This window comes from Anser anser, assembly GCF_964211835.1.
Source record: "Anser anser genome assembly, chromosome: 3".
Classification (NCBI taxonomy): domain Eukaryota; kingdom Metazoa; phylum Chordata; class Aves; order Anseriformes; family Anatidae; genus Anser; species Anser anser.
The window spans coordinates 119,194,681-119,209,537 of NC_139722.1; the positions used below are offsets into that span (position 1 = coordinate 119,194,681).

Genomic DNA, 14,857 nt, shown 5'->3' on the forward strand with positions numbered 1-14,857 from the left:
TATAATGCTAATTTTGCTCCTGACTCTCAAAGTCATCGAGTCTTTCAAGAGCTGGAATTATGATAGTCCCTACAATTCCCTGAAAATCACTCCGTCATAGCCCTCGAGTACGCTATTTATCAGCAGAGGATCCTACTTAGCCTCACACAGAAGTGATGACTCAGAGTCAAGCTGAGTCATAGCTACGGACTGTGAAACTAATTTCTCCCCAACCATCTATTTTCTTTACCAAATACTAGATGGATGAGACTAACAGTATCATAAGCCTGAAGGGAAAAGATACCACGGATGGCTTTTAAAGATGAAAAGAAGGTGGTCTAGCTTCTCTACTTGTAAAAGAATTAACAGTTTATATAAACAAAGAAAGCTACCAATAAGGAATAGCTGTTGATATTGTGGGATGCTGCCAAACAAATGCTTGGTGAACACTTATTAGTAATAATAGTAGGAAGCTATTTACTGCGTACCTGAAGAGAACTTATGTTGTCAGATCAGAGAACAAAGCACCAGCAATCTGCAGAAGCCAGAATGTAGACAGTTGTGGCCTTCAAGACGCATGATGAAAGCTTGAATAAAACCTTCTCATGAGTGAGTAAATTTGAAAGTTCAACTTTATAAAGATGTCCATAGTAAGGTAAAAATAAAAGGCTGCAGGAGAAATGCCTACAAGACATTTCTATAAATATATTTAATAGAAAACTAGGTCAAAAATAATGGAAGTCAGCACAGTTAATGACAAAATGCACAGCTCAATGCTGGAACCTATTCTGCCATAATTTTATTAGTTTCTTGACTAAAGACATGTGGTTCTACTTACATATACCATGACCACATTTCTGCTTCCAGCATAAAGAATAAATCTGTATATACAGATTTTTTGAGCTTATACTACGTATGGCTAATTTATACAGGACAAAGTACATAGACAAAAAGCAAAGATATTTCTTAACTGAGAATTTAAGAATACAGTCTTACTGGCCAGAAGCTTGTTTATCAAGTACTGTGCAACTTGTCTTTGCTGGTAAGCAAGTGGAAAAAAATCATATTAACATTTACAGGTAAAAAGTACTAAAAACCTTGAAAAAATCATTATAAAATGATTATCAACTGCATTCTCAAAAAGCCTGTCTACACAGATTATGTGTTGGATGCAGTCTCTTTGCAAAAAAACCGACTATTTCTGCATCTTCAGAATGGTAGTAAATGCAAATCCAGTTTTAAAAAAAAAGTTCTTGCTATGACATTGACTTCTCTGAGATTGAACAGTGTAGTACTTACATGACTCACTTCATGTGGCACTGCTGAAAATGTAACAAATACTACATTTTGCTATTCAGCGCAGCAAACTAAGAGCACTAGTAAAATTTAAAAAGTTCAGTTTTGGAGCAAGATAAACTGTTTGCGCATACTCTGCTGTGCTTGTGACATTCCAACCAGTATTTTTCTTACAAACCTGGGCAACAATAGATACTCTTCCTTTAGAGGTAAAGATCAAAAACTGTAATGGCTGATTAGCCTAGAAATGCCAAAACACTTCTGAAATACCCATGTTGTGCTATTGGTGGAGTAAGGTTAAGTTTCCTGAACTCATAAATTTGTTTTTACCCTACCTTCAAGGATCTACACCACTTAGCATCACATGAAGATCTGGTCCAAAACAAACGTAGAGCCTATATTCTTTTAGTAAGGATCTAAATTTGTTTTGAAAAACCTGTTTCTTTGTTCCCCTTAATCAAATAGTTCCTTACTTCAGCATTTGCATCTTACTTAAAACACTTCAACCACTAGTCTCCATGCCTTAAAAAGCATCATCTCCAATTCTGTTTTACAGATAGGAAAATCAACAGAAAAAAAAAAAAAAAGATATGGACCAGTTACTACTCTAAAAATTTGCAAATAGTAGCAGAATCAGTGAAGAACAGGTTTATCATATTACTAGCCAAAGTCAAAATGTCAATGTTTAATGGTGTCTACTTGAAATAGGATGCAGTAATAGAAATACTAAATATCCCTAAATTACTCAGCCTTTCAGGTCTTATTCACTTTGAAATTTTCAATACCAAACAAACTAAAATACCGAATTGAGAAGCAACTACATTAAATTGGTATCTTAAACTTGCTGACCTGAGTGATTATATCATCAGCACTTTTAGCTTGTGCTAGGCTATGAGCACTAGCAGTTGAGAAGGCCGAAGATGAATGTACCTCCTTGTGCTTTATCAGCAGAATTATTAAAATTAAAAACCTCTGAGCACTCTGCAGAAGTCAACAGAAAAAAAAGGTCACAATCAGAAAACACTAGCCTTTTAATAATACCCGTGTAAATGCTAATTTCTCCCACTGAACAAACTTTAAATTCCAAGGAGAGCAGGAATAAAACCATAGCGTCTTCTCAGAAGACATTAAACTGGTAATATTTCATTTTGCCAACCCAAAAACATGGGGGGAGAGTTAGGGAATGCCATTTTTACATCTGTGTTTCATCAAGAAACATTGGAGTTTAGCAAAGTTAATTTTATGCTGCTCTTGGTTTGAGAATTAAAGTTTAATTTACTTGAATTTTAAACAATATCTGAAGTTGCATTCCTCGTATATTACCTGTTAAAAGTAGGCTAACTAAACTTCTGAAGGTACAGGAAGAATCTAGCACAACTGAGAACTGAGCATGCACTGCCCATAAAAAGCAGTGCCATGTGCTTATTTATGTTTGTCACATTGGGAGAAAAATTACTTTTTATTAAGACTGTATTAATATATGAAACAATCTTTGGTTCAGGTATAAATGAATTTTTATCTAGTCATCAAAAACCAAATTTAACTTAAGATCTTCACTATGAAGTTTACACTTTCTTATGCTTTTATTAAAGTATTTTAGCCAATGACATACCACATTTTAGGTTTTCCTAGTGCTTCCACAATTTTCTAATGTGCTTTTTAAATTGGTGGGGATTAGAATCACAGCTAACAACTGTATGATAGGGGCTCTGAACTTATCTTCAGATACCAAAGCAAAAGGATACCAGGAACTACTTCTACTTAAATGTTTTAATTTTCAGTTCACAGCTGCAGTCAACTAAACAACATTTTGCACTGCATAACAAGCTGCTATTAAAGTAAAATACTTTAATTCAGTACTGAGTTAGAGACTCAATTGGATGAAGCAACACCAAGATTCTTCTGTGCTTTCAGATATACACCATCATTTAGCTTCATTATTTGTGATTTTTTGGTATTTTTCATAGCATATTTGAGGATTGAGATATGAATATCCCTTGTAACATTCTTCCACAAATTCCCAGGTGCATTCTAAGTGCCTTATAGCACTGAAACAATCCTTTCAGGACATAAAAAGATACAGAAATTTAAATATTTTTTTTTTCCCCAGTGATAAAGGCATTCATGTTGCTAGAAATGAAAAGGACTTTGTACAAGAGGTCTGGAAAGATCTGTATTTAATTACACCTTTCAAAACTGAGTTACACAAAACAATTTCACTGTTTATACTCAGTACATAAATTAAAAACTTAGGAGATGAGCAAATATAAGCAGACTACGTAACTGTTTTCTGGAAAAGCATGTCGTGAATAATTTCCCCCTTGTGATGGAAAACGAGGGAGGAGAAAAGGGATAAAGAAAATTAATTTAAGAAACTATAACACCTCTTTTGATCTTGCATGCATGCTGGAAATAGGAAAGTTTCAATCATTCAGTCTAAGCCTTATTTAAAGAGCAAAACACATCTGTGCAGCTTAAAGCCTTAGTTCATTAAAAGAAACTATATGCAAAGAGTTAAGTGAATGGTAACTGGGACATTCTTGCATCTTTACTTATATAATAGAAACATTTATAAATTTTCCTGTATTCCACAGAAAGCAATCAGGGTCCACTGTACAAAAAAAGCTTCCCCCCAAGTCAGTCAGTCTGCCATTTCTTTTTAAATCTTCCATTACCTGCTACCTTAAGATCTTCAGGTTGATTTTTTAACAACTTACTAAATAAATTATATATGAATTGAAAGTTTTCCAGCAATTTAGAAACCAAGTACAGGAAAAGGTACTTCAGAGCAGAATTTGACAATAAGCTGCTCAAGGTATTTGCTAAGGAAACCCTTCTCTTTTTACTTAGAAAATTAAAAATACTAGTGATAACGTCTTGCTGCAGTACAAAAATCTATGTAAAGCTTTTGCTGAGACGACATAAATTCTAATCCATAACATATTTTCCTCAGCAAGTAAATCCATTTTCCCCATTCCTTTGAAGAGGCCAGAGTCTACAGAAACATCCAACACTTTGCATAATACAGCAGGACCATCAGACAGCCTCCTTCGATTCAGCATTTTATTTACTGAAGCAGAACATTCAAATCTCCTAGAAGGACACGAGAAATGCAATTTTTGAAGTGTAGTTCGCTCTTTTGAATATACCTATTTGAATACTTGTAAGTCATGTTGCTGTGACTCACTGAATATTTGGCTTATCATTTCACAATTTCTACCATGTTAAACATTTGAAAATGTTATATGTCAGTAGCTTAACAATCAGAAGAGTACTTAATAGCTGACAGACTTAATTTCTGTCTGTTGTCCATACTCTAACTGTTTCTAAGTACCTTAACATGTTATACATTACTCTGCTTTCAAATATAATTACTTTTTAGACCCTTATAGTGACTTTCCAATACCTAACAGGGGCCTACAGGAAAGCAGGAGAGGGACTCTTTGTCAGGGAGTGTAGTGATAGGACAAGGGCAAATGGCTTTAAACTAAAAAAAGGTTATATTTAGATTAGACATGAAGACATTCTTTACTACAAGGGTGGTGAGGCACTGCAACAGGTTGCTGAGAAAGTTGTGGATGCCCCTTCCCTTGCAGTGTTCAAGGCCAGCTTGGACGGGGCTTTGGGCAACCTGCTCCAGTGGGAGGTGTCCCTGCCCATGGCAGGGGGTTGGAATTAGATGGGCTTTAAGTTCCCTTCCAACCCAAACCATTCTGTGATTCTATGATTAAGTATCTCACTGTGCAACACAATTCATATCACAGAGCTAATTTTGATCTTCAATTATGCACGAGAGATCCAAAATCAGATTGGCTGTCTCCACAGCTACTTGTAGGCCACTGTACTTTGCAGCAAAGCAGTCCAGTGTCAGCAAGTCAGCAGCGTCTACTGAAGGCTCTTTTGGGCAGCTCTGTATAGTTGGAGAGCCAAAGTGGGGTTGCAAAAGCCTCCAGTTGAGATTCTGAGTATTACTGTTAATTCCGCAGCCACATTTTGAGAGTAAATCTGACCAATTAGAGACAGAGGGAAAACCTGATGGGACAAGCCAACAGTGTCCATAAACCACGTCTGTGAGAATTTCATCATCGTGACTCAGAGAGCAAGCTACAGACTCCAGGGAGCGGCAAAAAGCATCAGCAATCAACTGGTATTGTGTCTGAGAACAATCTGCATCTTTAAAGCTGCTAGTAGACAGACTACAAGTCTAAAAAACAAAAGCAAGAAAAAATTAGAATAGTTTTACAGAAATAGCTTTAGTCAAACATTTGAAGTGCTGTTATTTTTAAAGATGGTTCAGCCTTAACAGAAAAATTGTTAGATTATTCTGACAGAAAAAAATTCTAGACATATCAAAGCTGAGTTCTGCAGATTATCACTCAATAAAAACAACTTAATTTTTACTTTAACACTTAAACACTATTATAGATACCTAAAGAAACATTAACAAGTACAAATACAGTATTAAACTCTGAAAAAGATGCCCCTAGCAGAGTGCTTCAAAAACACCCCTTCGTTTTATGAGATTATACAGAAGTGCAACATTAACCTACAAATGACAAGTGCAAACCGTAACAGTAATTCTACAAAACGTTTTGCTTCCTAGGTATATTAACCAGCTTTAAAAAAAACTCATCTTAAACATACCTTGTATCTTACATATGAAGCCAAATGACTTTCTGTACAGCCGCCTCCTAACAAAGCCAAGGGTTCCTTAATTGTTAACTGTAACACATGCTCTGCAGTTTCACAGGCACGCTGAAAACCATATGAATTTTTCGTTACACATACCATAATAAATAAGATTTCCCCCCCAGACTTTAAAAAAAAAAACAAACAACACCTACTGGAATAAAGATTTTTAGTAATTCCTGGGAGAAACTTCATAAATTTGAATGGTGTGAATATAAACTTGCCACGTCACTTACAAAGCCATGTTTAATAACTGAAGAATAGTCTTTATTTGTCCACACTCCATATGGAAGAACAGAAAAAATGCTGTATTTTATTCCTTTTTGCAAAGCTGACTTACAAAGTCAACCAATATCAACACCATTTTTAGAGTAACTATCCAATGGAGAACTATCCTTGACTAGCCTTGCAGGCATTGCTGGTGACCTTTCGATGGGCAATTTTTACTTTGTGCTCCCATTAACCAAGAATGAGAATGAAAACATTTACCTAGCACTGGCTTTAAGAACAGGTGAAAAAATTCTCTCTGAACAACTTCCAGCATTAAAATAGAGGCGTTAAAGGAACACAAGCACTCCAAAGATTTTGAAAGTCTGGAAACAATGGAGTTTCTAAATTACTTTTTTGAAGCTATTTCCTTAAATCTAACTAAGTTTCATTTGGGAACCAAATATTTTTTAAACTCACTGTATTTATACTTTTCTTTTCCCTTTATTTTTTCCACTAAAAACATGACTTTTTCAAGAAATATTTCAAGAAAACGTGCCCACCTTCAGTTCATCCCACGCTGTTTCATTTCTGTTACAGAGTACCAAGCTGCAGACAACTGTGTCATTAGGAATTAGATGGACAAAATGTTTTGAACCAAAACTCGTAGTGCACACATCCTTCAAACTTCCGTAACAACTGGGAGAAAACGAATGTATGGAAGCTATAGGCTTGGAACCTGCCCAATTAAGAAAAGTAGAGAACAGCATGTATTAATGTCCTCAGAACAGATGCCTGTTGCGTTTCATAAAGCATGAACATTTTTCCCCTCTTGGCTTTTTAAATTATGTTCTTCAATATCTAACATTTGTGACCACAGAGGAAATTGCAAGCAGAAACCAGAACATTTTCAAAGTGCAAGATTTAGTTTTAGTTTAAGATAATAGGTAACCTTATTACTCTCAATAGAAAGGAGTTTGAAAATAATCTACATCTGCAGACGGTTGCTAGGATTAGATACTCCTCAAGGAGCAACCAGTGATCATCTGTGTGGTATGTGGCCATTGCAGCTAGCCAGTCACTTGAATTGCTTTCAGACAAGAAAGGATCACTTTCTGGTTTGAAACACTTGCTCTGCTGCTATGACAGGAGAGACAGAAATAAAGAGAATCCCTGCTCCGCAATGACAGCAACCTAGGTAGGTTTTCATTACAAGACTAACATTAAGGGTAACAACTTAGCGCAGAAAGCTTGCTCCTTACCTGTCATTTGACTCAGGGGTTCCATCACAGATAGCCCAGCTCTGTCCACAGCCATGACTTGATTCTCTTTCAGATACTGTTTCAATGACGGATGGATAACTTTCTGGCACACTACAAGGCCCACCTCATCATTAACCAGCTGCTTTCCTACATTAAGCAACTGATTCAGCTCTGACATTTCTAGAGAAATTCTGTGATGGACTGTTATCGTTCCTTCTTCAGGGTTGAAGAGGTCTCCTGACATGGACACACAGAAAAGTGCTATCTTGATAGTGTCAGAAGAAATTCTTTTGACAGAAAGTAGTTTCGCAAATTGAATTTCTGGTGTTTCTATCAGTAGTCCAGGAAGAACTGTAGAATCCAGAACTCTTCTACCTTTCACAGGCACTGTTACACACTTTCCTAAAACAGCTTTAGTTTCAACGTGACACGGAATAGTAAACATGAAAGCCTTTACTATTAGCATGGCGAGATGATCAACTTCTGTTGCATTAAGCATGCAAGCGGGTTTGCTTGTTAATATGCTGCGTGCCAAACAAAGAAGAGTCTTGAGATTGCTAAAATCCACAGATACTCGGCAACCACAGGCCTCAGATTTGAGGTAGTCAGTACACAAACTCAAAAGATGTTTGCTTATTTTAATGACAGTGCAAGATGGAACATGTAGGCTTTTAAAGTTTTCAATCAAGCTACAGCAAAGAATAGCAGTAAATAAGCCACAGTCACTGAAGCGGGCTATATGGTTCTGTACAGAGGCTGTTAAAACCTTTAACACAGGATGGCTGACAGAAAGACGGCCAAGTATGGCTGAAGATTGTGAAGTTATACACACATAGCCTCCTACACCATTGTGGAGTTGCTTAAGTCTACCAGCAGGACCATAGCAAGATTTTAATATCCTATTTAACAGAGACAGTGACTGGCTAACTGTATCTTTAGTTAAAGGGTCACTAATAAATAATGAAGGCTTTTTGGCTTCAAGACGAGACATTTTCAAATTAACATTTTAATTCTGGCCTCCAAATCAGATTTTGTTTTTACTTGGATCTAGAATTCACAGCACTTTAAATTCAAAATTTAATTCACAGTACATTAAATTCAAATTACTACATTTTATTCTTTGTAGCCAAGGATTACTATTTTCAATGTGAAACAGTATGATAAGTACATTTGATTATCTGCTCAGGATCCATCTCTTAAAATGAGGCTTAAATTGTGAAATTTATATATAATGACAACAATAAGCTATTTCATTCACTACGATCATCTTTTTTAGTTTCCGAATGTGATCGAACAGATTTTTTTGCAACAAAGTTTACAAGCATGGTTCCAAAATGGACACCTATAAATGACAGTCCTGCCACAAGTAGAAGGTTCTTTCTACTCCAGCTAGCTTTCCTCATCTCTTCTTCTGGCAACGCTCACAGGTGAAAAATCTTCAAAGCTATTTATATCTACAACAAAAACCAGAAAGGCATTAGCATAATCTTCTGACAATATCACATAGCTTGAACTTCTAGTTTTTTCCACACAACATCACGTAAGGACAAATACCAATCTATAATGCTATTTGAGAATACACATTAATATTATACATAAGCATTCAGTACACAAACTACATTTTTGTTATTATCTTCAATTCTGACCTCCAGATTTATACTGTTTTACTTATAGGTCAATAAATAGCAGGCTACTATAAACTGCACTGAAATGTATGGAAGTATCATAGCGTATCACATAGTATCCTATTAGCGTCATAGCGACTTAAGCTGCTTTAACACAAGAACAAAAGAACTGGAATGCTCAGCATTGCTTCCCAAGGAACTACTTCAGAAACAAAAGCTCTTAACGTTCAACCAACTTTTAAGAAGCCTCTGAAAGACATCTTGCATTACCTTTTTTTTAAGCTCTTAAACACTTCAGAATTTAAATATGTATTTGTTTACATTTATACATAATCTCTGCAGTATTTAGACTTCTCTCATACTTAACCATTCTTTTGTATTGTAATCAGTATTGCTATTAACAACACGACCTATTACTTTATGTAAAGTCACAATTACTTCTGAGCAGTTTTGAACCTGAAAAAATGCTATTATAGACCAAGTCAGTCACAGGAATTTGACTATTGTCTTGAAAAGTGACGGGGCTGGTTTCTAAAACAAATTTAAGTCCTGTAATAGCGTAACTCAATTCATCTTATTGCACAGGATTTAACACCAGTTTGCAAAGATACATATGCAATTTTGGGGTGTATGTAACTACCATGTTAACTCAGCTGCAAAAGAATAAAAAACTCTAGAAGACTGCATCTGTTAGAAAACGCATTTGACTCATCACCTGCCTCAACGCAGACAACTAACTACGGAACTTACCTACAACAAATAGCACTAAAGCTATTTTTCTTTATTTTTGTTATCTTTTTGCATCACATATGCCACAATCGCAGGTTCTGGCACAAAGTTCTCTGTCTTCACTTGGAAGATGGGGCTGGACTTGATGTGAAACCACCCCCAGTGCACCAGCCCAAGGCCAGCTCCCATAACAATCAGGACTTTGTAGCTCTTCCAGAAGCTTTTAAGGCCCATTGTAAAGTGGCATCTACCTAGGTAAAGACAGTTTATTTTAAAGATATTCCACAAATCCTTTCTCTTCTAACAGCACAGAACAGATAAGCCTGAACGTTAATATCTTTAATTACAGTGCAGCCCATGATTAAAACAAAACGATACAAGAAAGCCTTACTTTGTGACCTTCAGGAAATAAAAAGGCTTTAAAAACAACCTCAGTTCAGGCATCTTGAAACGTTAATTGCTATTTCTGCTTTAAGTTTCAGGACGCTAAACCTTAATAAAGCTTCGTTACTTTGTTACGTTTACCTAATTACACACGTTACCGCTTCAAACGGCAAATATTTGAAGAGGAAGCCAACGCAAAGCAGTTTTAAAACGCGCTATTCCCCCCAACTAAAAATAATAAGAGTATCCGCCCCAAGCCCGGCCGCCCCCCACTCGCCTCAGCGCCCCCCCCCCCCCCAAGCACCTCAGGCTCCCGGGGCCGCGCGTTCGAGCCCCCACCGGCCGGCAACGACCTGCGCGCGGCGGCGTCCTTCTCCTCGCCTGCCATTGGCCAGCCCCTCTCCACGTGACCAGCCTTCCACCGAGCCCCGTCCGGCCGCTGCCCCCCAGCCGCCATTTTGCGTTCGGGCAACGCTGGGCGGGCAGCGGCTACACCTGGTGGCCATTTTGGATAGGGGAGAAGAAGCTCGCGCTCGGCGGCCATCTTGCTTGGGGGCAGGGGAGCCGTTAGAACCGTTAGGGGCTGGTGGCGTGGTGCCCGCACGGCTCGGCAGCCCTGCTCCGCCGGTCACCGCTTTTCTTAGCTTTTCTCTAGAAACCAAGGTGCCAGGCGGTGGTTCGCGGAGGGGCGGCGGCCGGCTGCCGCCGCGCGTCCCTCAGGCGCCGCCCTGTGAAGCATCACCCAGGCTTTTAAAAAAAAACACCTCAGCTTTGCCCCGCTCCGGCTGCAGTCACTCTGCATCACTCCTTCGCTCACCTGGCTGAGCCTTCGTGCAGGTAGACGGTGGTATCTTCACCGAAACACGTTCACGAAATCGTCCTTGCCTCAGTTCCCTGACTGCTTCTCCAAACGCCCCGGCGGCTTGTCGTATTCTGCACTTTCCTGTATTCACGCTTCTCTGCTTTCCCCGTACTCTTGCTGTCACTATCACGGTATCATGTCACTATCTCCTACCATACTTGTCTTTTTATTATTATTATTTTGTTTGTGCAGAACTGCAGAGTTTATCATTGCAGCCAAAAGGCAGGTTTTTAAAAATTGTTTTTAAATTAAGACAAATTTTAGTTTTAATCTCTACACAGAAAGTAGTGTAACGCTTTATGGAAAAATAAATAAATAAAATCTGGAGTAGCTGGTACTTCACTCAGCTATACAAAAGGATAACAACCAGCACCTGCCTGTAATTGGCCACTCTCACGTTTCTTTCATTTCCCTTAAATCACAACACTTGTTTAGTGAAAGTGTAATGTTATTGCAATGTATTGTTGTGCTCTGAAAGTGCATTGGCAATTTGTGAATGAAAATGTTTAGATAACAATGAGCTAAAATAAACTTTTTGGTAGAGCATTTTCCAATGGTTAAGTGGAAAAAAGGCTATGGTGGGCCTGAAATTCCTGAGACAACAACACGTAAAGATGCTGCTGTGTTCCTCCAGATGTAGAAATGCTTTACTAAATATGTGTATTGCTCAGTGTCACCACTCGGTGACCTGAGGTGTAGGATCAGAGCTCAGAAACTGACTGAAAGAGCCTTGAGTCTGCACTGGACAGCACTCACTGTCTGATATCTAAACTCTGAGTTCAGAAAAAAATATATATCATGAAGGTTAATTTTGATTCTTTTATAAAAAACAGTTATTATTGACTACTCTTAGAGAGGTCCTCAATTAGTGTTTTTGTTTTTGTCTTTTTCAGGTGCCTGCTTCTCCCCACACGTGGTAAAGGCACCCAAAGATGGGCAGAGTGTGAACAGTTTGCAGCTGTTGTGTTAGAAGCTGCTGTATTTTCAAGTGGGCATGTATGGCAGGAATTTTCAGTTCCTTATCTCTACTGAACTCCAAATTGCTTCAGCACTGGCAGTCCCTTCTTTGCTAAGGTAAGATGGTGTTCATCAACTGACTGAAAATACTTTAGCTTGCTTTCTGGGAAGCCCTGTTTCCTCAGTTCTTCTGAATGTCTACCATTCCACTTAGCCTCAAATTTCAGAAAGAAAGATATTCTGCTACATCGTTTTTGAAATATACCTCATTCTTGCTACCAGGAACCTATATGTTTGATTCTAGGGCTTTATTTTTTTTTCACTTTTGAGGCTGTCCATTAAAAATTTAGGTGTTAAAATACTACCAACAACACACGAAAACTTGTTGGCTTTATTTTTAAGACTATAATTTCTGAGAGTAGCTTTTCTATCTTATGGTTGTCTTCATGTTTCCTTATGCATAGTCTCATTTTCAGGCTTGCATTAGTTTGTGAAATATCTGATATTCCATTAAACAGATTTTGTCACCAAATAGCAGCAATCATAGTAGATCTCAATCTCGTGTTTTGCAGCGTGGAAAATGATAACGTATTTTGAGGAGCGTTGGCATCTTTTCTTGTAGAACAGATTTTTTTTTACTGATTTCTGAATATTAGTATTTTGGTTTTGTTTCTTCTATTGCTTTGTAAATTAGTTTTGGAAACGGTTTCTTTCTTTTAATGGTCCTTGTCACAGTAGCGTTGTTGATGGGTGGCAAATTTCTACATAAAAGAGGTTGCTGATGCCAGAATAATTTAGATGATAAACACCTATTTCTAATTTGTTTTCAAGCAAGACATGAACATTTGCAGAGGAGATGATACTCTGGCATATTTTGTTTCAACTCTTCTTCATATCATTGCTACTGTAAAGATTAATGATAAAACGTTACCAGTCAAGATATAGTTCTTGAGTTCACAAACCTACAGCACCATTGTGAAATTTGTGCCATATGCAGCTCAGAAATAGTGTACCACCTAGGTAGATTAGGGAATGTACCTTGTGTTCTATCATTGTTAGCCTTTTGGTTACCGTAATGCAAGGTATAGATAATTCCATGTCAATGTTAGGTTTGCTAATATTATCTTTGCTGTTGTAGGAGCTCTTTGTTGATGGCATGCTCCACAGCAAATTGTAATTCTAAATTTAAATAAAGAAACGATCTATAGCAATTATCACTCTTCTTTTTTTGGTAGTTTTTTCCTCCTGTTTTTCTATTTATTTTTATTTTTTTTTCTTTTTGGTTGGGGGGACAAGGTGGAGGGATTGTTAACAAAGCTATAGATACTCACCTTTCACTAAAATAATAAAAAAAAAATATCTGCAATGCTGCTTCAAATTTGGAGACCAGATTTTTTTTGTTTTTTACAGAGAATCTGATAAGCCATAAATGTCCAGGTTTTGTGCTGTTTGGGAAGGGATGTGATGTATCTTATTACCTGCTTTTCATTTTTCTGTGGGGGGGGTAGTCCTTCCTTGGAGTTCTTGAACACCAAGAGTATAATGTTGTGTACCATTAAAAGACATTGAGAAACACAATTGTTTTTTGCTTTGGTGGATGCCATTTCCTTTTAGCTTCAATCTGTCGTAGTTCTAGCAGCTGCTGTTTCAAGAATTACTAGATTTTATCTCCTACTAAGATTCTTACAATAGTTCCGCTACATTTACTTCCAAAGTGAAGTAACATCTTACTACCAGACTGAATTGAAAAATATGATATTGTAAGTGATCAAGAGCACTGTTCCCTACGCTCTTTCTGAAACTTGCTATCAGTAATGTTGACAGAATTTACGTGATAAGGTAGTAAAGATTTTAGGGCTGTTTTGTGCAGGGGAGGATGGTAGTCTTGCGTTTCATGGCGTGGTATTCCAGGTTCTGTCTGTGTGAGCATTATTTGAAAATTCACTTTGCTCTTTATTACTTGCTATTTAGTATTACTATGGAGCTGATGAGTTGCAGTAGATACAATTCCTCTAACTTTGAGCTTTTTCAGAACATAGTAAAAACGTCTTATTAGCTATATTGAAGTTTATTTTCAGTAGTTACTTGCGGAATGGCTCTCAGTTCAAACTCATTCTTAAACCGGTTGTTACTGTAACTGTGTCATTTCTCACTGTTTACGATGCATTTACTATTTCTGTTTCTTACTGCTTGGATATTGACATGATGTATAAACAAATCATTGAAGTAACTGGAAGCTTTCATTGAGCCAGTATATGGAATTGCACCCTTGCAGCTTTCACTTTTTCATGTAGTTGTTCTGAGGTGTCAGGTCTCAGCATTTGGATATTTGGAATGAAAGCACTGCAGAGAAATGATTATCTAATTCAAAATAATTGTGGTTGGATCTTAAGATCAAAATTATCTGTGCTATGCTATGTTGTTCTTAAGTTGGTCTTTATCTTGTTTTGCCTTTTTTTTTAAAGCTAAATAAGGATAATGACTACATTTTTAAATATGTAAGTGTAGTGCCTGACAGAGAAAGATATCACCAACCTGACTTGCGTCCTGAAGTTTTGACAGCTCTGTCACAATGTTTTACAGTAACTGGAACTATGCAGTGGGAAGTGGGTACATATTCCTGCATTCTTACTCTTTTTCTGTACTATCTCTTAAAAAAAGATCAGATTCCTCTAGCGTGTTAAGAGACTACTCCTTTAGGAAACTTTAGAATGTAGAAGTCAGCTCTGTTCTCAGCGTAATTTCTGTTGCAGTTTGTTTATTGCAGCTGCCAGATACAGACGCTTGCTTTTTTTTCTTGATTTTGAAGCTTGAGCTGTCTTACTGGTTCTTATTTTCTGCCAATATAGATATACTTTCGATCACTT

The 14,857-nt window shown here is 37.3% G+C and overlaps 2 protein-coding genes across 13 annotated transcripts in view; one reads left to right on the top strand and one right to left on the bottom strand.

The window, feature by feature from the left end:
- Nucleotides 1-3,437: 3,437 nt before the first annotated feature.
- Nucleotides 3,438-11,127, bottom strand: MKKS (MKKS centrosomal shuttling protein). 7 transcript variants are annotated; one of them, XM_083828930.1, is made up of 6 exons: nt 10,989-11,127; nt 9,809-10,034; nt 7,434-8,887; nt 6,735-6,910; nt 5,920-6,030; nt 3,438-5,479 (listed from the first exon to the last, which is right to left on the bottom strand). In XM_083828930.1, the coding sequence occupies exons 3-6, from the start codon at nt 8,422-8,424 to the stop codon at nt 5,042-5,044; spliced, it is 1,716 nt and encodes a 571-aa protein (XP_083685056.1). In that variant the 5' UTR covers nt 8,425-8,887; nt 9,809-10,034; nt 10,989-11,127; the 3' UTR covers nt 3,438-5,041. The 7 variants fall into 7 exon arrangements, with proteins under 7 accessions (XP_083685056.1, XP_083685055.1, XP_083685053.1 ...); XM_083828929.1 differs by having other exon boundaries at nt 9,809-10,038; nt 10,989-11,125; XM_083828927.1 differs by lacking the exon at nt 10,989-11,127 and adding an exon at nt 10,525-10,659.
- SLX4IP (SLX4 interacting protein) overlaps nt 10,871-14,857 on the top strand; it is a 79,313-nt gene continuing 75,326 nt past the window's right edge. For 4 of the 6 annotated variants that reach the window (XM_083828931.1, XM_083828940.1, XM_083828938.1 and 1 more), the window contains exons 1-2: nt 10,871-11,008; nt 11,927-12,107. The gene's annotated coding sequence lies outside the window, so the exon portion shown is untranslated. The other 2 variants (XM_083828936.1, XM_083828935.1) reach the window with 2 other exon arrangements.